At 37.8% G+C, this 18,461-nt stretch overlaps 1 protein-coding gene across 3 annotated transcripts in view; it reads left to right on the top strand.

The window, feature by feature from the left end:
• Positions 1–18,461, top strand: part of rap1gds1 (RAP1, GTP-GDP dissociation stimulator 1) — a 46,941-nt gene that overhangs the window by 18,853 nt on the left and 9,627 nt on the right. For 2 of the 3 annotated variants that reach the window (XM_062994157.1, XM_062994156.1), the window contains exons 5-8: positions 1,765–1,911; positions 9,392–9,520; positions 10,133–10,258; positions 13,899–14,042. In XM_062994157.1, coding sequence (XP_062850227.1) covers positions 1,765–1,911; positions 9,392–9,520; positions 10,133–10,258; positions 13,899–14,042 — 546 coding nt within the window. The remainder of the gene's footprint in view (positions 1–1,764; positions 1,912–9,391; positions 9,521–10,132; positions 10,259–13,898; positions 14,043–18,461) is intronic. The other variant, XM_062994158.1, reaches the window with a different exon arrangement.

Genomic DNA, 18,461 nt, shown 5'->3' with positions numbered 1-18,461 from the left:
CGGTTCTTAAAGTGCTTGTATTGTGACAATGGTTTGATGGACGGGTCTACGCAAAGTGAGTGTGTTTTGACCCTTTGGGGCTTCCATAGTGCATGGGATAGCGTGCTCGGCTCTAGCTGTCCGCTATTCGGAACAGAATAAGTTAATAAAGCAATAAGCCACGAGAGGCCGTGCGTTACTGTGATTTTAGCACGGGGATGACGGGGAAACTTCTTTCCCCGTGCTAAAATCTTAACAGTAACGTACGGTCTCGAGTGGCTTATTGCTTTTATAAAACGGCGGTCAACATAAAATATAATAAATACAACAATGTTTAATTCATAAATGTATTTATTGTGTATAAACTTAAAATAAAGCATTCTTCCGCGACGCAAAATAGTTCGATTAACAGTGTTGCTAGGCAACATGAGGGCGAAAATAACATTAATTTTTTCTATTCAGTGGCGTATTAATATGGAATGATGTGAGGTGGTCATAGGTGTGCGTTTATCGGGGATTTTACAACGGCTTCGAACGCGGCTCAGCCAATCAGATTTTAGGACCGGAACTATCCGTTTTATAATAAAGTTTTTTGCTTCCGACAATTTGTGAATATACCGTGTATTTTATTTCTTTATTAAGCGAGTGCATCACTACAACGCTCGGTTACATAACTAAGCCAATCAGAGTGCTTGATACTGAGATGTCGTTCAGTCTTGTAACACGTAAACTCGTAAAAGCTGTATGTTATGGTCCTGAAGTTTTCATACTCGGATTAAAAGTTATTGTTTTGTAAACCGGAGTGATCCTCGACTCGCACACCATATAAACAGTAAAATTCTACAGTAATGAACGCAGCTCTGCTCCTACCGCCTCGTGAAACGCTCACATTACAGACATTACACCGCTGTTGGACACGTTTCACTTTCCAATTTAAAGTATTTCCACACAGCGGACATGCTAACGTAAAACAAAAGATCGGGTTATGATCGGCATTAGTAAAGCCGATTTCCGATCAGTTAAAAATACCTTGATCGGCCCCGATCCCGATCTGTGAGATCGGATCGGGACATCCCTAGTAATACTAAGATAAAAAAATACTGAATATAATTGCTTAATGCAGCTTTAATCAGTTGACTGATAACATTTTAAAGGACTGTACAAGACTGTACAAGTGTTACTAGGGGCGGCATGGAGGCTAAGTTGGTAGCACTGTCGCCTCACAGCAAGAAGGTCCTGGGTTTGATCCCCAGGTGGGGCGGTCCAGGTCCTTTCTGTGTGGAGTTGCATGTTCTCCCCATGTCTGCGTGGGTTTCCTCTGGGTGCTCCGGTTTCCTCCCACAGTCCAAAGACATACAAGTAAGGTGAATTGGAGATACTAAATTGTCCATGACTGTGTTCGATATAACCTTGTGAACTGATGAATCTTGTGTAATGAGTAACTACTGTTTCTGTCATTGCTCTTGATTCTCTTCAACCAGACAATGGTCTTGCACTTTGAAGAAATGTAATCAGTGAGAAGGAACTTCATTTTTGACTGCATAGCAAGTTTTTGCCCTAATTTTCAGTTTTAAAGCTTTTTTCTTTACTGTTTTTACTCCAACCTTATAGACGGTTTTCCTGTTTTATTAATTACAAGTCTTTATTTTTTTATTCTAATGCCATCATGTGTGATTTAAGTTGCGTTAATGCTTCCTTATGCTGTCACTTATGATTTGCAGGCTGTTGTCTTTTTGTACCTTTTTGTTGTCCTGTTTATTTTGACATGACCTCTTTGTTTTGCAGATGAGGGCAGAAGTGCAGTTCATGAAGCGGGCGCTGCTCAGATAGTAGCAGATCACATTAACGCCCTGGCTCATAACACTGACCCGGCCACCGGGAAGCTCTTGACTGTCTTTTGTGGCATGCTGATGAACTATAGCAATGATAATGGTAATGACCGAAACTAAAGAAGGGGTTACATTATATATAGTTTACGTATGACAGCTTGTTAAGCATCTCTGAATTAACTTACATTTATTTATTTATGTGTTGATATATATGTATAAAGTTTGCTGGTATTGGCTTGATTTCTAACTGTGGTAATCAGGTATTCACCTTGGAAGGGGCTCCAATCCATTGCAGGGCAACACACAACTATTTGCTCACGTATACCTGGGGGAGGATTTTAGAATAACCTAGCAACCTTCAATCAACCTATTTTTTTTGGGATTTCTGAGGCAACTCATCCATCCAGAAAAGCATTTTCTTCTCTGTAATTGCAGTAGTGCAAATCCTACATAACATTTTTAAACCTTCTCCCACTAATAAAATAAATCCTCACAGTTAAACATTTGGATAAAAGTCACTGAAGATGCACTTAGTAAGACTGAAATTGATAATAATTGTGAAATTCTATGTATTTGCAGATCTGCATTGTCAGCATTGTTACTTAATTTAACTTGTTCTGTGGAAAATTAAGTTCTTTTGTATCACTGTTTCAAATACATCCAACATTTTTGTTCTTGTATGAATTGTCTGAGACAGAATGGCTCACCCAAAATACGTTGTGAAGGCATCATGTGAAAAATCCCATTGACCTTCACCCCCCACTCTCACAGCTTTGGTGTTGTGTGTATAATCCACTATAGCTCTTGACATTCTATTTGCTTTTGGTAATGCCTTGATTATGTCTGTATGCTGTGTGATTGAGCATGGATGCTGATGTGGTGGTACTGTAGCATAAAGGGCCAGTAATTGAAGGTATCAAGAATTTGAGCCAATAATAAAGATCAGTTCAGGTAGAACTTCGTGCTGTTTAGATTCACACATTGTCTTATATACAGATTTACATAAAGTATCATCAGCGGAAGATACAGTACAAATGTGTACTGTACTGTGATAAGTCGCTTGACTGTTTTTGGCTCAGTGTAAAATATAAGATAGATATTTTTAGTGTAAAAAGAGGCATTTGTCTTCTGCTTCTCTGCATGAATCCAATTTGGATCTGAATTTCTCTGGGTGAAAAATTCTAAAGCATAATACTGTCTAATGTGTTACACATAAGATAAGATTCCTTTATTGATCCCCATGGGGGAAATTCATACAACTAAAATTAAGTAAATTAAAGTACAAGTAAATTAAAGTACAGCTGTCACAAAGTCTGATGATTTTATTAGTTAATTATATGCACTGATTTCAAACATTGCCAATTTATCTTCGTTTATTTTGGTTAGTTAACATATAGCAAACAGTGGTTCATAACCTGACTTTATAATAAAATGAGTATAATGCAAAACAAAAAATAACCATATCACAAAAAATATTAAAAATAGAAATAAGAAATCTGTTTTTAAATACCCAAATTGAGCTATCCCATCACCTGACACATTTTTAGTTATAGATCTTTTTTATTGTTGTTAAGGGATTCTTCCAGTTATTAAAGGGTTCATACACTGATCAGCCATAACATTAAAACCACCTCCTTGTTTCTACACTCACTGTCCATTTTATCAGCTCCACTTACCATATAGAAGCACTTTGTAGTTCTACAGTTACTGACTGTAGTCCATCTGTTTCTCTGCATACTTTTTTAGCCTGCTTTTACCCTGTTTTTCAATGGTCAGGACCTCCACAGGACCACCACAGAGTAGGTATTATTTAGGTTGTGGATCATTCTCAGCACTGCAGTGACACTGACATGGTGGTGGTGTGTTAGTGTGTGTTGTGCTGGTATGAGTGGATAAGACACAGCAGCATTAATGTAGTTTTTAAACACCTCACTGTCACTGCTGGACTAAGAATAGTCCACCAACCAAAAATATCCAGCCAACAGCGCCCCGTGGGCAGCGTCCTGTGACCACTGATTAAGGTCTAGAAGATGACCAACTCAAACAGCAGCAATAGATGAGTGATCGTCTCTGACTTTACATCTACAAGGTGGACCAACTAGGTAGGAGTGTCTAATAGAGTGGACAGTGAGTGGACACGGTATTTAAAAACTCCAGCAGCGCTGCTGTGTCTGATCCACTCATACCAGCACAACACACACTAACACACCACCAACATGTCAGTGTCACTGCAGTGCTGAGAATCATCCACCACCCAAATAAAACCGACTCTGTAGTGGTCCTGGGAGAGTCCTGACCATTGAAGAACAGCATGAAAGGGGGCTAACAAAGCATGCAGAGAATCAGATGGACTACAGTCAGTAATTGTAGAACTACGAAGTGCTTCTATATGATAAGTGGAGCTGATAAAATGGACAGTGAGTGTAGAAACAAGGAGGTGGTTTTAATGTTATGGCTGATCAGTGTATAGCTATGTCTGGGCTGTGAACATTTTATGAATGTAGTTGGTAAACATATGAATATACAGTTGTAAGAAATTTTACTTACACTTAAATACACAATTTTGTTTTAAAGTATGGCCTGAACATAATCTTAGTAAAAGAGATTTGATTTAAAAATATTTTGTAGCAAAAATCTGTACACGAATTTAACCCAAAACCTTTTACCTTGATTAACGTTCAGAAGGAATGCAGGCAAAGTAATTGCTTCTGTGTTTGTGTTTTCTCCCGCTGGTCTGCTGGCTCAGCTTCTGATGGTAATTACTTTAGATTGTATTGCCTCTCTTGTTGATCTAATCCAATCAAATGAATTGAGGTTAGATTATCCTTATCTACTGCTGTAGATAGTAGTGCACAGTGAAATATTTTAATTATATAGTGCACTACTTGGTACTTTAATGTCAATTTGTTTCTGTTTTTTTTCTATCAGAGTCCTTATTCTGTTCTGCATAGTCTTCAATGGTCTATCAGTTAAATAATTTAACAGTGAAAAAAATCCTTATTAAAACTAAGCATACTCGAGTAGGTGTATTGGATAAGATTTCTTTTATTCAAACAGTTAATCAAAATTCTTTGCAATCTTTGTTCTGTATATTTCAGTTGGCATGCTGGAATAAATTGGCTGTAATACTACATCAAATATAGTTTCTACATTTTTTTTATGCTTAAAGCTCAGGTTTGTCCTTGTATGTATATGAACAGTATATATCCCTATATAAAGATACACAAGGCCATTTTTTTCATTTTCTTACATTACATTTTTAGTGAATGAATAATTGAAGAATGGAATATATGATGTTGATACAGCAGGTTTGAGGGAGTGGCGTTAAGTGTGTTGTCTTCAAAATACTGGCATATGAACATGTAGAAGAGGTGGAAGAATAGAGAGGGCATAGCATGATTTTTGATGATGTTTGTGTTAGGGCTGTATTCAAAAATCTTTTACCGGCTGGTTTAAAGAGTCTTTGTCAACGGAGTGCCCCGGAATGTGCGGGAGAACTGGATATACAGTGTATCACAAAAGTGAGTACACCCCTCACATTTCTGCAAATATTTTATTATATCTTTTCATGGGACAACACTATAGAAATAAAACTTGGATATAACTTAGAGTAGTCAGTGTACAACTTGTATAGCAGTGTAGATTTACTGTCTTCTGAAAATAACTCAACACACAGCCATTAATGTCTAAATGGCTGGCAACATAAGTGAGTACACCCCACAGTGAACATGTCCAAATTGTGCCCAAAGTGTCAATATTTTGTGTGACCACCATTATTATCCAGCACTGCCTTAACCCTCCTGGGCATGGAATTCACCAGAGCTGCACAGGTTGCTACTGGAATCCTCTTCCACGCCTCCATGATGACATCACGGAGCTGGTGGATATTAGACACCTTGAACTCCTCCACCTTCCACTTGAGGATGCGCCACAGGTGCTCAATTGGGTTTAGTCCATCACCTTTACCTTCAGCTTCCTCAGCAAGGCAGTTGTCATCTTGGAGGTTGTGTTTGGGGTCGTTATCCTGTTGGAAAACTGCCATGAGGCCCAGTTTTCGAAGGGAGGGGATCATGCTCTGTTTCAGAATGTCACAGTACATGTTGGAATTCATGTTTCCCTCAATGAACTGCAGCTCCCCAGTGCCAGCAACACTCATGCAGCCCAAGACCATGATGCTACCACCACCATGCTTGACTGTAGGCAAGATACAGTTGTCTTGGTACTTCTCACCAGGGCGCCGCCACACATGCTGGACACCATCTGAGCCAAACAAGTTTGTCTTGGTCTCATCAGACCACAGGGCATTCCAGTAATCCATGTTCTTGGACTGCTTGTCTTCAGCAAACTGTTTGCGGGCTTTCTTGTGCGTCAGCTTCCTTCTGGGATGACGACATGCAGACCGAGTTGATGCAGTGTGCGGCGTATGGTCTGAGCACTGACAGGCTGACCTCCCACGTCTTCAACCTCTGCAGCAATGCTGGCAGCACTCATGTGTCTATTTTTTAAAGCCAACCTCTGGATATGACGCTGAACACGTGGACTCAACTTCTTTGGTCGACCCTGGCGAAGCCTGTTCCGAGTGGAACCTGTCCTGGAAAACCGCTGTATGACCTTGGCCACCATGCTGTAGCTCAGTTTCAGGGTGTTAGTAATCTTCTTATAGCCCAGGCCATCTTTGTGGAGAGCAACAATTCTATTTCTCACATCCTCAGAGAGTTCTTTGCCATGAGGTGCCATGTTGAATATCCAGTGGCCAGTATGAGAGAATTGTACCCAAAACACCAAATTTAACAGCCCTGCTCCCCATTTACACCTGGGACCTTGACACATGACACCAGGGAGGGACAATGACACATTTGGGTACAATTTGGACATGTTCACTGTGGGGTGTACTCACTTATGTTGCCAGCTATTTAGACATTAATGGCTGTGTGTTGAGTTATTTTCAGAAGACAGTAAATCTACACTGCTATCCAAGCTGTACACTGACTACTCTAAGTTATATCCAAGTTTCATGTCTATAGTGTTGTCACATGAAAAGATATAATGAAATATTTGCAGAAATGTGAGGGGTGTACTCACTTTTGTGATACACTGTACCTAAGTTGTGGCAATGCGAAGAGGAAAAGTAGAACGTTATATAGTGTGCTTTCAACCTGACCCTGCAAACAGATGGTAAAGTCAATGTAATGAGGTTGTACAGATAGTAAAAGTAGTCATGTTCATGGTCTTGTGCATTAGTTTAAGAGTTTATTATTTTATATTGACACCGCATAAAGTGCACTATGCTTGACACTGACAGTATCCTAAGATACTATGTTTAGATTTTTTTTTTTAATGTTGCGCATTTTGCAGGAAATACATCCCTGTGTATCAAACAACTGAGAACCCAAAGACAATTGAAATGTTTAAAACCTTTGTCATCATTTGTAGTTTTTTCCGTTTAAGCAGGTTGCGGTAAAATAAATACATTTTGATATTTTTAGGATTGATCAGGACTCTTACACAGAAATGGTTCATTTTATAGTGGCCACTGCATCTGTACTCACTCGAAGAACACCATTTTCTCAAGCAGCTCCTGATGATTGCTGTATCAGTTTAAAAAATGGCTGATTTATGCTGTTTTTAGGTAGGAAATTAAAGTCTAAGCACAATGCCAACATCTGTCATTTGCTATTACTTTGATAGGGTAGCAGTGCCATTCTGTCTGTTGCTAAGATGGAACTGAAAAGGCAATGCTTATATTAAAAATCTTTATTAAGTTAGTAATGCTGAAACAACTAGTAATTGTGTGAAGCTGTTAGGGTTTGGTTTATATATATATACCATATGATGTGCACTAGCAGTCTAATGTTAATCATTGGGTTTGTATGACCAAATGCATTAATGGTAAAACCCTGAACTTGCTCTTAGGTCGAGAGCATATTACAGCATGTTTACATTATATGCATCAGTGTATTTAGTTTTGTTGGGCTTTTCTAATAAAGCAAAGTGCTAATATTAATGCATGCATTGACTAGTGATATCGACACCCCCTCAAAAACTGCTGTAATTATCAACCAGTTATCTAATATGCCTCCTAATAGATGCTTAAAGTTTTTCAATCCTTTATGTACATAACTAATATTTGTCATGACATTCAACATCACATATTAACAGCATAATAAATGTTAGTATATGTAATAGTAAATGTTAAAATCTGATCTAATATCAACAGAGCATTATAGGTGAATTTCCACCCAAGAAATGTTAGTAGCATCAGTGCATTCTTATGTGAATCTGTTTCTTTTCTAACTCTAAATATCTGCTCTCTCTCTCTGGCATATGCAGTATTTTATGGCTATTGGCCGTTTATTACTGTTTCCAGCTGCTTCTTTATTTTCTTTGCTTCCAATAATTCTTCCAAAGCCTTTGTGTATGTATCACATTCCATTTTTTTTTTTTTTTTTTGCTGTCTCTAGGTTTGTGTCTTTTTTTAAGTCGTCTTTTAAAATATCTGTTCTCCATTTGCTCTATCTCTGGGTTTTTTTGTAGATATTTTGGTCCTAGATGTACTGGCTTAAGCACTATTTTGCTGCATTGGGGAAGAGGGAACTGCACACTGATAATGAGAAAATGAAATGTGACAGAGTTGTCAATATTGCACTACTAGGGGATAGCGCACAGTGTGTGCAACTTTGTCAAAATGTAATTTATGTCCATTTAAAAAAAGTGTTATACTATAAATAGATTTTATGTAGCACTCACATGCATTTAGGAATAAGTGGATGAGTATAGTGGCTAGGGCATTGTGTGTGTTTTTTTTTTTTTTTTCTCCAAATGCAAGGTTCAACGTTTTTAATACTTATGGATGTCTCAAAGATGCCTGTATATTTTAGATGTGTTTACATCTACATCATTCAATAGTCAGATATATTTTTAGCTACTTCTGTTCTGTTAATTTCACAGCTGCTAACCTTAAAAAAGTTGGAGGCTAAAAAAACACTCTCTGTGTCCATACAAAGCATGTTTTCTGTAGAATTAAACTGATATATGTATGATGTAAATTTTTGACATACATTATAAATATTAATAGCTGTTCCTAAAGTTTTCTCCTACGTCATTTTTAAATACTATTTAACATTGATTTTCAGTTATTTGCATTTGTAAAATTGTAAATGTCTAATACTAATTCTATCCAAAAGAATATTGCAAAAAGATTGCTTAGAGTATTTACAGTAAGAAACCATTTAATGGGCAGATTAAAAAATACAAAATTGTGCATATTTATGTATTTGATGCTTTGATAATATAATTATTTTTTTTTTAAATGCTACTATAAAGCACTATCCCTTTGGATTGACTTTTTCAGTGCTGTTGTATTTCAGGTTAATGTGCATGCTGTTTCAGTAACAACTAAAAACAAATCCTTGTTAAAAATAACCATGTTTTAATTAGTGTTCAGCAGCAGCTGAAGTGTCACAGAAATACAGAAGTCACAGGAATACATTTATTTTACAATTAGTGGTTCTTTGATGCACTGATGAATTCACAAGTTATGTGAATAAGATATAAGATATTACTGTGTTTTTTTCTATTTTCAGACACATTGCAGGCCCAGCTAATTAGCATGGGAGTAATCCCCACTCTGGTGAAGCTTCTGGGAGTGCACTCGCATAACACAGCACTTACAGAGATGTGTCTCATTGCCTTTGGAAACCTGGCTGAACTGGGTAAGGAACTGATAGAATTACCATTCACAATGACTCAAATGAAACAAACAAATGACAATGAACAAAAAAATACAACAGCGTGTTGGTAAGGTGTTGTGTCATCACAATCAGCCCTGACAGAGATCACAATCAGCCTTGACCTAGATTATGCAAGAGTATGAAACTAACGTATACTAAATTGATTAAATATCATTTTTTTCAAAACAGTAGTAGTCAGTTGGTAGTTTGATGACAAGTGGTGGATGAATTTTATTATTACAATTTCATTATTATTAAGTGTCATCAAGTCAATTGGCAAACATATGCATACGTTTCTTCAGAACATCCTGTCTTCTGTTCAGATTTCCTAACGGCTCATTTATTATTCATCTAACCATGTTGTTGCTGTCTGTCCTCTTCCTGATTCACCTTTAATTCTTCCAAGCGTAATTGTCTTTGCCAATAAATTGGTTCCTGTTCTTGTGTGCAATCTGTTAATGGTCTTTAATTATTGATATGCATGGTGCTAGAAGATGTTTTTCTTCAATCATCTATATCTAGCTTTAATTACATATAAATAACTAAGATATTTTAAAGCCTATGTATTAACATTTTTTGGTTATTTCTCTGCAGAATCGAGTAAAGAGCAGTTTGCATCTACGAATATTGCTGAGGAGTTGGTGAAACTGTTCCGGAAACAGGTGGAACATGATAAGAAGGAGATGGTCTTCGAGGTACTGGCTCCTCTGGCTGAGAATGGTAAGAATTAAAAGTCAAATTCAACTAATATTTAAAGCTCATATATTAGTATAGGAATAATTATGAATCACTGTTTTTCTGCCAATCTTACCTGATATACCCCTTTTCCACCAAAAAAACCGTGGTTCTTGAACCGGTTCTGTTTGGGTTTCCCTGAACCTTGGTGTTCTGTAGAGAACCGACGCGCGTTTCCACCAGTTTTTGAGAACCGAGCAGCGTCATCATCGGTGGGCGTTACTTACTAAGAGTTAAGAGCAGTATCATGGCGGAGTGTGTGGATTATGTGCGAGCACTTGTGCTGCTGTTACAGATGTTTGTTTTTATGTAAAAAGCAGCGATCTAACTATCGGTGATAAGAAGAGGTGACTTGTTTGTCTCAGTTGTTGTTTTCTTTAGTTTATTGACGTGAGAGGAGTTTTGCGCTTCGCTTTCACTGCGACTCTCGGCGCAAATAGCCGATTTCTCAGCGCTCAACTTGAGCGGTGAAACATCATTAAAGTTCCACAACATGAACATTAATCTGTGTGAAATAACCATCAAATCCACTCTAAAATACCTCATGTATCTGTGTTTAGCTGGATTTACTTCACGTGTGTTTATGCAGCTCGGGGAGTTGGAAAAGCTTCATGCTTTATTTTTCACGTTAAGCGTTTTTCGTTCTGTCTGGGTCACTTTTATCTCGTAATATCACACAGTTCATCTTTTTAAAGGCGCTTTGAAAATATCAGCGGCAAACTGGTTCAAAATGTAATCAGGTGAAGTTTAAAAGATAAAAATGCAGCATTAAGCTCCATACGAGACTCCAGCGGACGGCATTGTTGCTAACGCGCTATGCTGTACAACATGACACGCCCACTGACGTACGTTACGGTTCGGGCTGAAAAACCAAGTATTCTGTGGTGCCAGATTGGCCCGCTAGTTCTCTGTCTGGAACCTCTTTTTTCCGGTGGAAACACGCGGAACCGGTTCAAAAGTTTTGGTATTCACAGCTTCAGTTCATTAAAATACTAATTAAAATTACTAACATATTTTATATAACTACACACAAATTAATGAAACATCTAGGCAAATGCAAAGTATGGATTAGTAAAACTGTAAATACGTACCTTATGTTTGTACAGATGCAGAGCACAGACATCTAAAAGTAGACACTACAAAAGACACATACTATTTGGGCATTGTCTTATATAACTTTTAGTTTGAATTGTTATGCTAGTTGAAACAAATACTGGAATTATAGGTCTATAACACATTGGGGCTTCTCCAGATAAAGCCATTTTAGAGAATGGTCTACAATTAGCCAGCTGCTGGAGTTGTGTGAGTGCAGTCTCTGTTTGGATAATAAGTGCTGTCACTTGCCTTTGGTGCTGCTGCGCCCACAGTAGGAGTCTGGGATGTTCAACCAGCTGCAGGCTAAACCACTTCTCTGGCATTAAACCCGTTAGCTGCCCTCAGCTGCTTCCCTGTATCCTTTATCTGGGAGACAGTCTGAAATTAATAAAAGGTGTAGAAGTAATGTGTGTGTCTGAGCATCTGTGAGGCATTCTAGAGCTGGGTGTGGATGTTAATGGCTACATTTACACATCAAGATCTACTATATGATTTAAAATTTTCTGCCTAAATCTTATTTTAATTTATTTTTCTATGTATGACAGCAGATTATGCTCAGATCCTAAAGTTCATCATACATTTCAGACTTTCAAATAAATCCCACTAGTGTGTTCAGGTCTGATATAGTATTATTTAACTTTTTAGTGATCTGACTGCCCTAAAAGAAAGGATTTTAACATCTAAATTATCTGGTAAATCTGAGATGTCAGTCTTAAGAATAAATAAGAATTAAGCAGAAAATAATGATTGCAGTGTGAGTGCAGTACAATATGATAAATGCCAGGTATTTATGTAAAAAAGCCAAATACATTCGTATAGAGCTTTTCACATTGATGCAGACTGGACACATATTATGTATTATTTTGGTATAAGTACTAAAATAACAATTAATTAAACCTCGAACGAAAATAAGTCACACTACACATGAAAAAGAGTTTTTTTGTGACCCCATTTGCATTTTTATGATATTTATGATATAAAGAAATGTCACATAAATATGGACTATATTCTTTAGTGAGAACATAGTGGCAAAACGGTAGACAAACCATTAAAATTCAATTAAGAAAAAAGCATGGATTTGCATGTGTGAACATGTGGGAAAAAAACAATTAAAAAGGAATACAAATTCTTGATCATTTCTGTTGTTATGCCAAGATACAGAAAGAGACTCATGAATTTTAAAACAAGGTGTTAAAAGCAAAACAGAAAAAAAGAATAAAACATCCAAGTGTGGAAGAAATTTTGGGTGAGAGTTTGACCGCCTGGCTGCTTGTCATTCAGTGCACACTACTGCTTTCCTGAATTGCTAGTCTCCATGAATTGCTGCACTATTGTATTACAGGCGGAATGTGTGTTAGTCCCACCAAAAGCCTGCAGCCTTTTTTTTTGTAATTAAAGAGGACTAAAACATTTAATATTGCTGCTGCTTTTCTCATAATTTGTAATACGTTTTGCAGTACTGCTTATTTCTTTTTAAATCTACATTGCAATAAAACTGTACAGGTGGGTGAGAGCAGCTCTTGAGTGGTGCAGCACAGAAGCATTTGCTCTGTCCTCTGGGGGATGTGAGTTAAAGTGCTAACTATGCTGTATGCCGCCTATGGCCTGGAGCTTGGACCTGATAGACTGATAGACTCTGTTTATTTGGTGGAAGAGATGACCTTCCAATTTTTTCCTATTAATTAAGCGATGCTATCTGATCTCACCAGGGTTTTAGCATAGGAGTATGCACATAAAGTTCCTCCTTTATGTGCATTGATTTGTTCTTATCTCTTTATTATCCATGGCTGAGCTGCACATTTAATATAATAATAATCGTTTCAGCCATCTTACACATTTAGTGTAAAATACTGTCAAGTAGTAGAAAACATGTAATTTAATATGGATACATGTATTTAACCAAATCACAACTCTGGAAAAGTTGGGACATTTTGTAAAACACAATAATAAAGAATTGGTAATTTGTGATTGAAGAGTGGAGTCATTAGACTCAAAAATATTTCAGCCAAACATAAAGAAAAATTTTAATTGTAATTAAAAAGTTAATAATAAAGTGGTGTTTATCAGCCTGGGCCACTACCATTTTAATGATGAATGTACTACTTTTGTTGTTAAAATAAATTCTAGCTCATTTATTTAATTATAATTTAATGTAATTTTTAATTAAAAATCACAGTATAGATTCACTAATTAACACTATTAAAAATAAACCATGTAAGTCTTTTAAAGTAATTAGATTAGCAGATATAAGAAGAATTTTTTTTCATTTTACACATCTTTTATAATAACATTTATAAACTTTTTCGAACTAAATATGCTACTTCTCTATACTTTAAACATCTATAAAATGTAAACAGCTGTACCACATGTCACACTGCTTATGTAAAATTTCAGGTAATTATTTTTCATAATCAGACTGCTATAGTTGCAATAATAATAATAATTATTATTATTATTACTTGGTGTTATCTAAATGTTTTGTCCATGTAAAGTCACAGACTATCTCTTTTTACTTCTGTCTGGGTATCAGATGCAATAAAGCTGCAGCTGGTGGAAGCTGGCCTGGTCGAGTGTCTGTTGGATGTTGTTGCACAGACGGTGGACAGTACCCGAGAGGAGGACCTGGCTCAGCTCAAAACAGCCTCTGATCTCATGGTCTTGCTGCTGCTGGGAGGTACAGTGCCAGAGTTAGCTATTTATCTTTAATATTGGCACGATATCGAGTCAGTAGCTATTCATACAGGAAACCAACATTACAACAGATTCTTGTTTATTTTGTAATTGACATATTGTACAGACAAATAGTGCAGTTTGGAAGTATTTGGCAGTGACAGAGATTTGCTTTTTTGCTCACTTCATGTGAAATAAAACAATGACTAAGTGCTAACTTGAGCATATGCACACACAGTTTCGAAGAACTGTTTAAATTACAGCTTTTTCTACATAGTGTTTCTGTTACACTCTAAGGTGGGATAGATCATTTTAACCAGACTGCTGTGGCCAGTTGTTCTGTGAAGGAGGCCAGTTACATCAGAATATTTTGTAATTTGCAAAGTGTTCTAAATGTAACCATGTTTTATCAGCTGTGGTTATTTTCTGTGGCAGTGATTGTACTGGGTGTATAGTTCTTAGAAACACTTACATTGTTTGCTAAGTAGAACATGTAGTTTTATTTAATGTGAGGTCACTTCCAGTTTAATGTTGTGTTTCGCTTTGGCTTTAAACTATCTTAATAATGAACAGCCTCTTTTCCCAACTGTCAGTTGTTACATTTGTTTTAAATATTCTTGAGATTTCTTTGGATGTACAGCAGCCAGCTTGTAATTTACTCACATACTTACTTACAGGCACCAGACATTAGTGCCTCCACAAGGGGGAAGGCTATTGCCACTGGTGTTGCAGTCTTTGGGTTATTTACATTTAAAGTAGCCAATTACTGTAATTTACCAGTTTACTAGTTTGAAAGCATTGCATAACAAAATCCCACATAATGGACTTGGTTGAAATGCTTGATTTCATAGGCTTATTTCTTATTTTTGACTACTAAGCATTACATTCTTGAAGTTATTTGTGAATAATCCAATTGTATGTAATACATTTCAGGTTTTGGACATTATTCTACCAAGGATTTTAATTCTGGGATGCATTTTACATTACAACTACCTGATCAATTATTATGTTAAAGTACAAAAGTTTAAATAAGGTTAATGGGTTTTTAGGACAAAATCTTATCCTATTTGAAACATTAAAACTGTTGATTAATACAATGATCAGTATTCCCATAACTTCTGTAAATAATTAGCAATTTCTATTCAACACATAGTGAATAAAAATTATCTGAAATTTCTATCCAATATGTGTTAGGCCTTCGTGTCATAACTGCCACGTAGAATATAAGATAAGATAAGATAATCCTTTATTAGTCCCACAATGGGGAAATTCACATTGTTGCAGCAGCAAAGGGATAGTACAGCACTCAGTCAAAAAAATAGACAATAAAAAATAAAAATAGTACAATGTATAACAATAATAATAAAAAGTCAGAAAAACTCTGTGCTGGTTGTATAATCTAACAGCAGCAGGAAGGAAGGACCTGCGGTACCACTCCTTCCCACATTTAGGGTGAAGCAGCCTGTCACTGAAGGAGCTGCCCAGTGCTGCCAGAGTCTCATGCATGGGGTGGGAGTCATTCTCCAGCATGGATGCCAGCTTGGCTAACATCCTTCTGTCTCCCACCACCTGCACTGGGTCTAAGGGGCTCCCCAGGACAGAGCCGGCCCTCTTAATAAGTTTGTTCAGTCTCTTCCTGTCCGCTGTAGAGATGCTACTGCCCCAGCATACCACTCCGTAAAAGATGGCTGATGCCACCACTGTATCAAAGAAAGTCTTTAGGAGTGCCCCCCGCACTCCAAATGACCTCAGTCTCCTGAGTAGGTAGAGTCTACTCTGACCTTTTTTATAAAGTGCGTTAGTGTTAACTGACCAGTCCAGTTTGTTGTTTAGATGAACACCCAGGTACTTATAAGAGTCCACTCTCTCAATGTCCATTCCCTGGATGTTCACCGGTGGCAAGGTGGATCTGCACCTGCGGAAATCCACCACCAGTTCTTTGGTCTTTCGCACGTTTAACTGGAGGTGATTCTGCAGACACCAGTCCACGAAGTCCTGAATCAGTCCTCTGTACTCGCTGTCCTCATCATTGTTTATAAGTCCGACAATCGCTGAGTCATCAGAGAACTTCTGGAGGTGACAGTCCGGTGATCTGTACATGAAGTCAGCCGTGTACAGGGTGAAGAGGAATGGTGCCAAGACCGTTCCCTGAGGGGCCCCTGTGCTGCTGACCACCATATCAGACACACAGTCCCGTGCCCTCACATACTGTGGTCGGTTGCTGAGGTAGTCCAGTATCCAATTGGACAGGTGACTGTCCACTCCAACATGATCCAGTATGTAAGAGTCTGAATCATTTGCTGAGATGATAAATGTTTTCGTTCCTCTATTACTTTCTCACTACTTAGTAGGCAGTGCATTTTATCACTACTTAGTAGGCAGTACAGGCAGCAGAATGTGCTTTTTATCCAGACTTGAATAATTAATGCCGAATGGATCTCGGGGTACTAACACAATCTGACTTTCTCTGTGTGCCATTTTATAGATACTGAAAGCTTTTTTGGGGGGCAGGGTGTGGAAGTAAGGGGCTTCTAGTTTGCTTCCATTAATTTGCATGCTGTCAAACCAATAAAATGTATTTTACATCTAATGAAGCTCAGCTTGGTTTATTTGAATTTGGGAGTTTTCATTTGTGCTGAGATGGCTGCTTGAGTTGCTATTACGTTGAATTCAGGGGAGCTTGGGGTGAAGGGTTCAGAGATAATTTGTGTCAAAAACATGTGCTTAGAAGACAAAAACAATTAAGTGAGTACTTGTTTAAAGGTTTATTCAACATGTTATTGCTTACATAGCCTTTATGACATTGTCGGACCATGAAATAACTGGTGCAACTGGTGTTGTGAGGTGTATTGTTGGCTTATTTTTGTATTGTTATGCATCAATATTGTGTTAGTACATGTACTGTATTTGCAGATGATTTACTTCCAGTTTGACAATAGTGCACAATTTAGTTATTAAATGTAATTCTTTTTACTAACTTTACATATATTTATGCCTTTTAAGACTGAAACTTGTTGCATTAGCCCCCTTACTGGTAAAAACAGTTATTGTATGCAGTCTGCAGATTCCCATTCCTATGGATTTATTTGATGTTTATACATTCAGGCCTAAGATCTTAATCTTTATGCCCTTTTACCCAACAAGATCTACATAATGTAGAATATTTCTAAATACTGACTCAGTAATGCTGCTCTTTAATTTCTTAAGCCAAAGGTTACGACTTTTGCAAGGTTGCAACTTATTAAAATGTAACCAAAACAAAATGATTAATAAAATTTTTGTTTGCATCATTAATATCTTTATACATTGTAAATACAGGGGTTGGACAAAATAACTGAAACACCTGGTTTTAGACCACAATAATTTATTAGTATGGTGTAGGGCCTCCTTTTGCGGCCAATACAGCGTCAGTTCGTCTTGGAAATGACATATACAAGTCCTGCACAGTGGTCAGAGGGATTTTAAGCCATTCTTCTTGCAGGATAGTGGCCAGGTCACTACGTAATGCTGGTGGAGGAAAACGTTTCCTGACTCGCTTCTCCAAAACACCCCAAAGTGGCTCAATAATATTTAGATCTGGTGACTGTGCAGGCCATGGGAGATGTTCAACTTCTCTTTCATGTTCATCAAACCAATCTTTCACCAGTCTTGCTGTGTGTATTGGTGCATTGTCATCCTGATACACGGCACCGCCATTGGATGCACATGGTCCTCCAGAATGGTTCGGTAGTCCTTGGCAGTGACGCGCCCATCTAGCACAAGTATTGGGCAGGGCTCTAGAGTGCGACCAATTTGGTCGCACATGCGACCTATTTTCTCAATGGTGCGACTAAAAAAAATCTTAGGTCGCACCGGCGCGACCAGGCGCCCGATGGAAAAAAAAAACAACAGACACACATTAGGCCAATATCATGGTCTAAACCAATCAGAGATGGTGAAGGGCGGGACAATATTGTAGCGGTGATATGTGAGCGACATTCAGCTCAGCCAATCAGAATGCAGCACCAGGTTTATACACGTGCGTTCGGACGTTCTGCAGTAAGTTTAGTTTTGTATATGAGACTCGCCGGATGTTCCAGAATGGAAGTTCGGGTTCTGGAGCTCGGTGGTGTAAAGTGTCGTAACGCTCACTGAAGTCCTGACTAAACAGTTAAAGTGACTCTACCCTGTAGTGTGCCTTTATTCCCACACCTCCACCACCGCACAGCAAAAGACCCGCAGCATCCCCACCGGACAGCGGCTAGGTGAGCCGACCCTCTACAGTAGCAAGGGGCTAATGCTAGCGGTAAAGTGCGGTGATAGTGAAAGTAAAAACACGACAATGTTTTCGTTAAGTAAAATATAAAAATAACTAAAAGACCATAATATATTACAATACATGTAGTCAAAATACGCAGTGAGTGCACCGCAAGCGATTTTGGGA

This window comes from Trichomycterus rosablanca, chromosome 4 (assembly GCF_030014385.1).
Source record: "Trichomycterus rosablanca isolate fTriRos1 chromosome 4, fTriRos1.hap1, whole genome shotgun sequence".
NCBI classification, from domain to species: Eukaryota; Metazoa; Chordata; class Actinopteri; order Siluriformes; family Trichomycteridae; genus Trichomycterus; species Trichomycterus rosablanca.
Note: the sequence above shows the minus strand (reverse complement) of the source record. Positions and strands in the feature narration are given on the sequence as shown.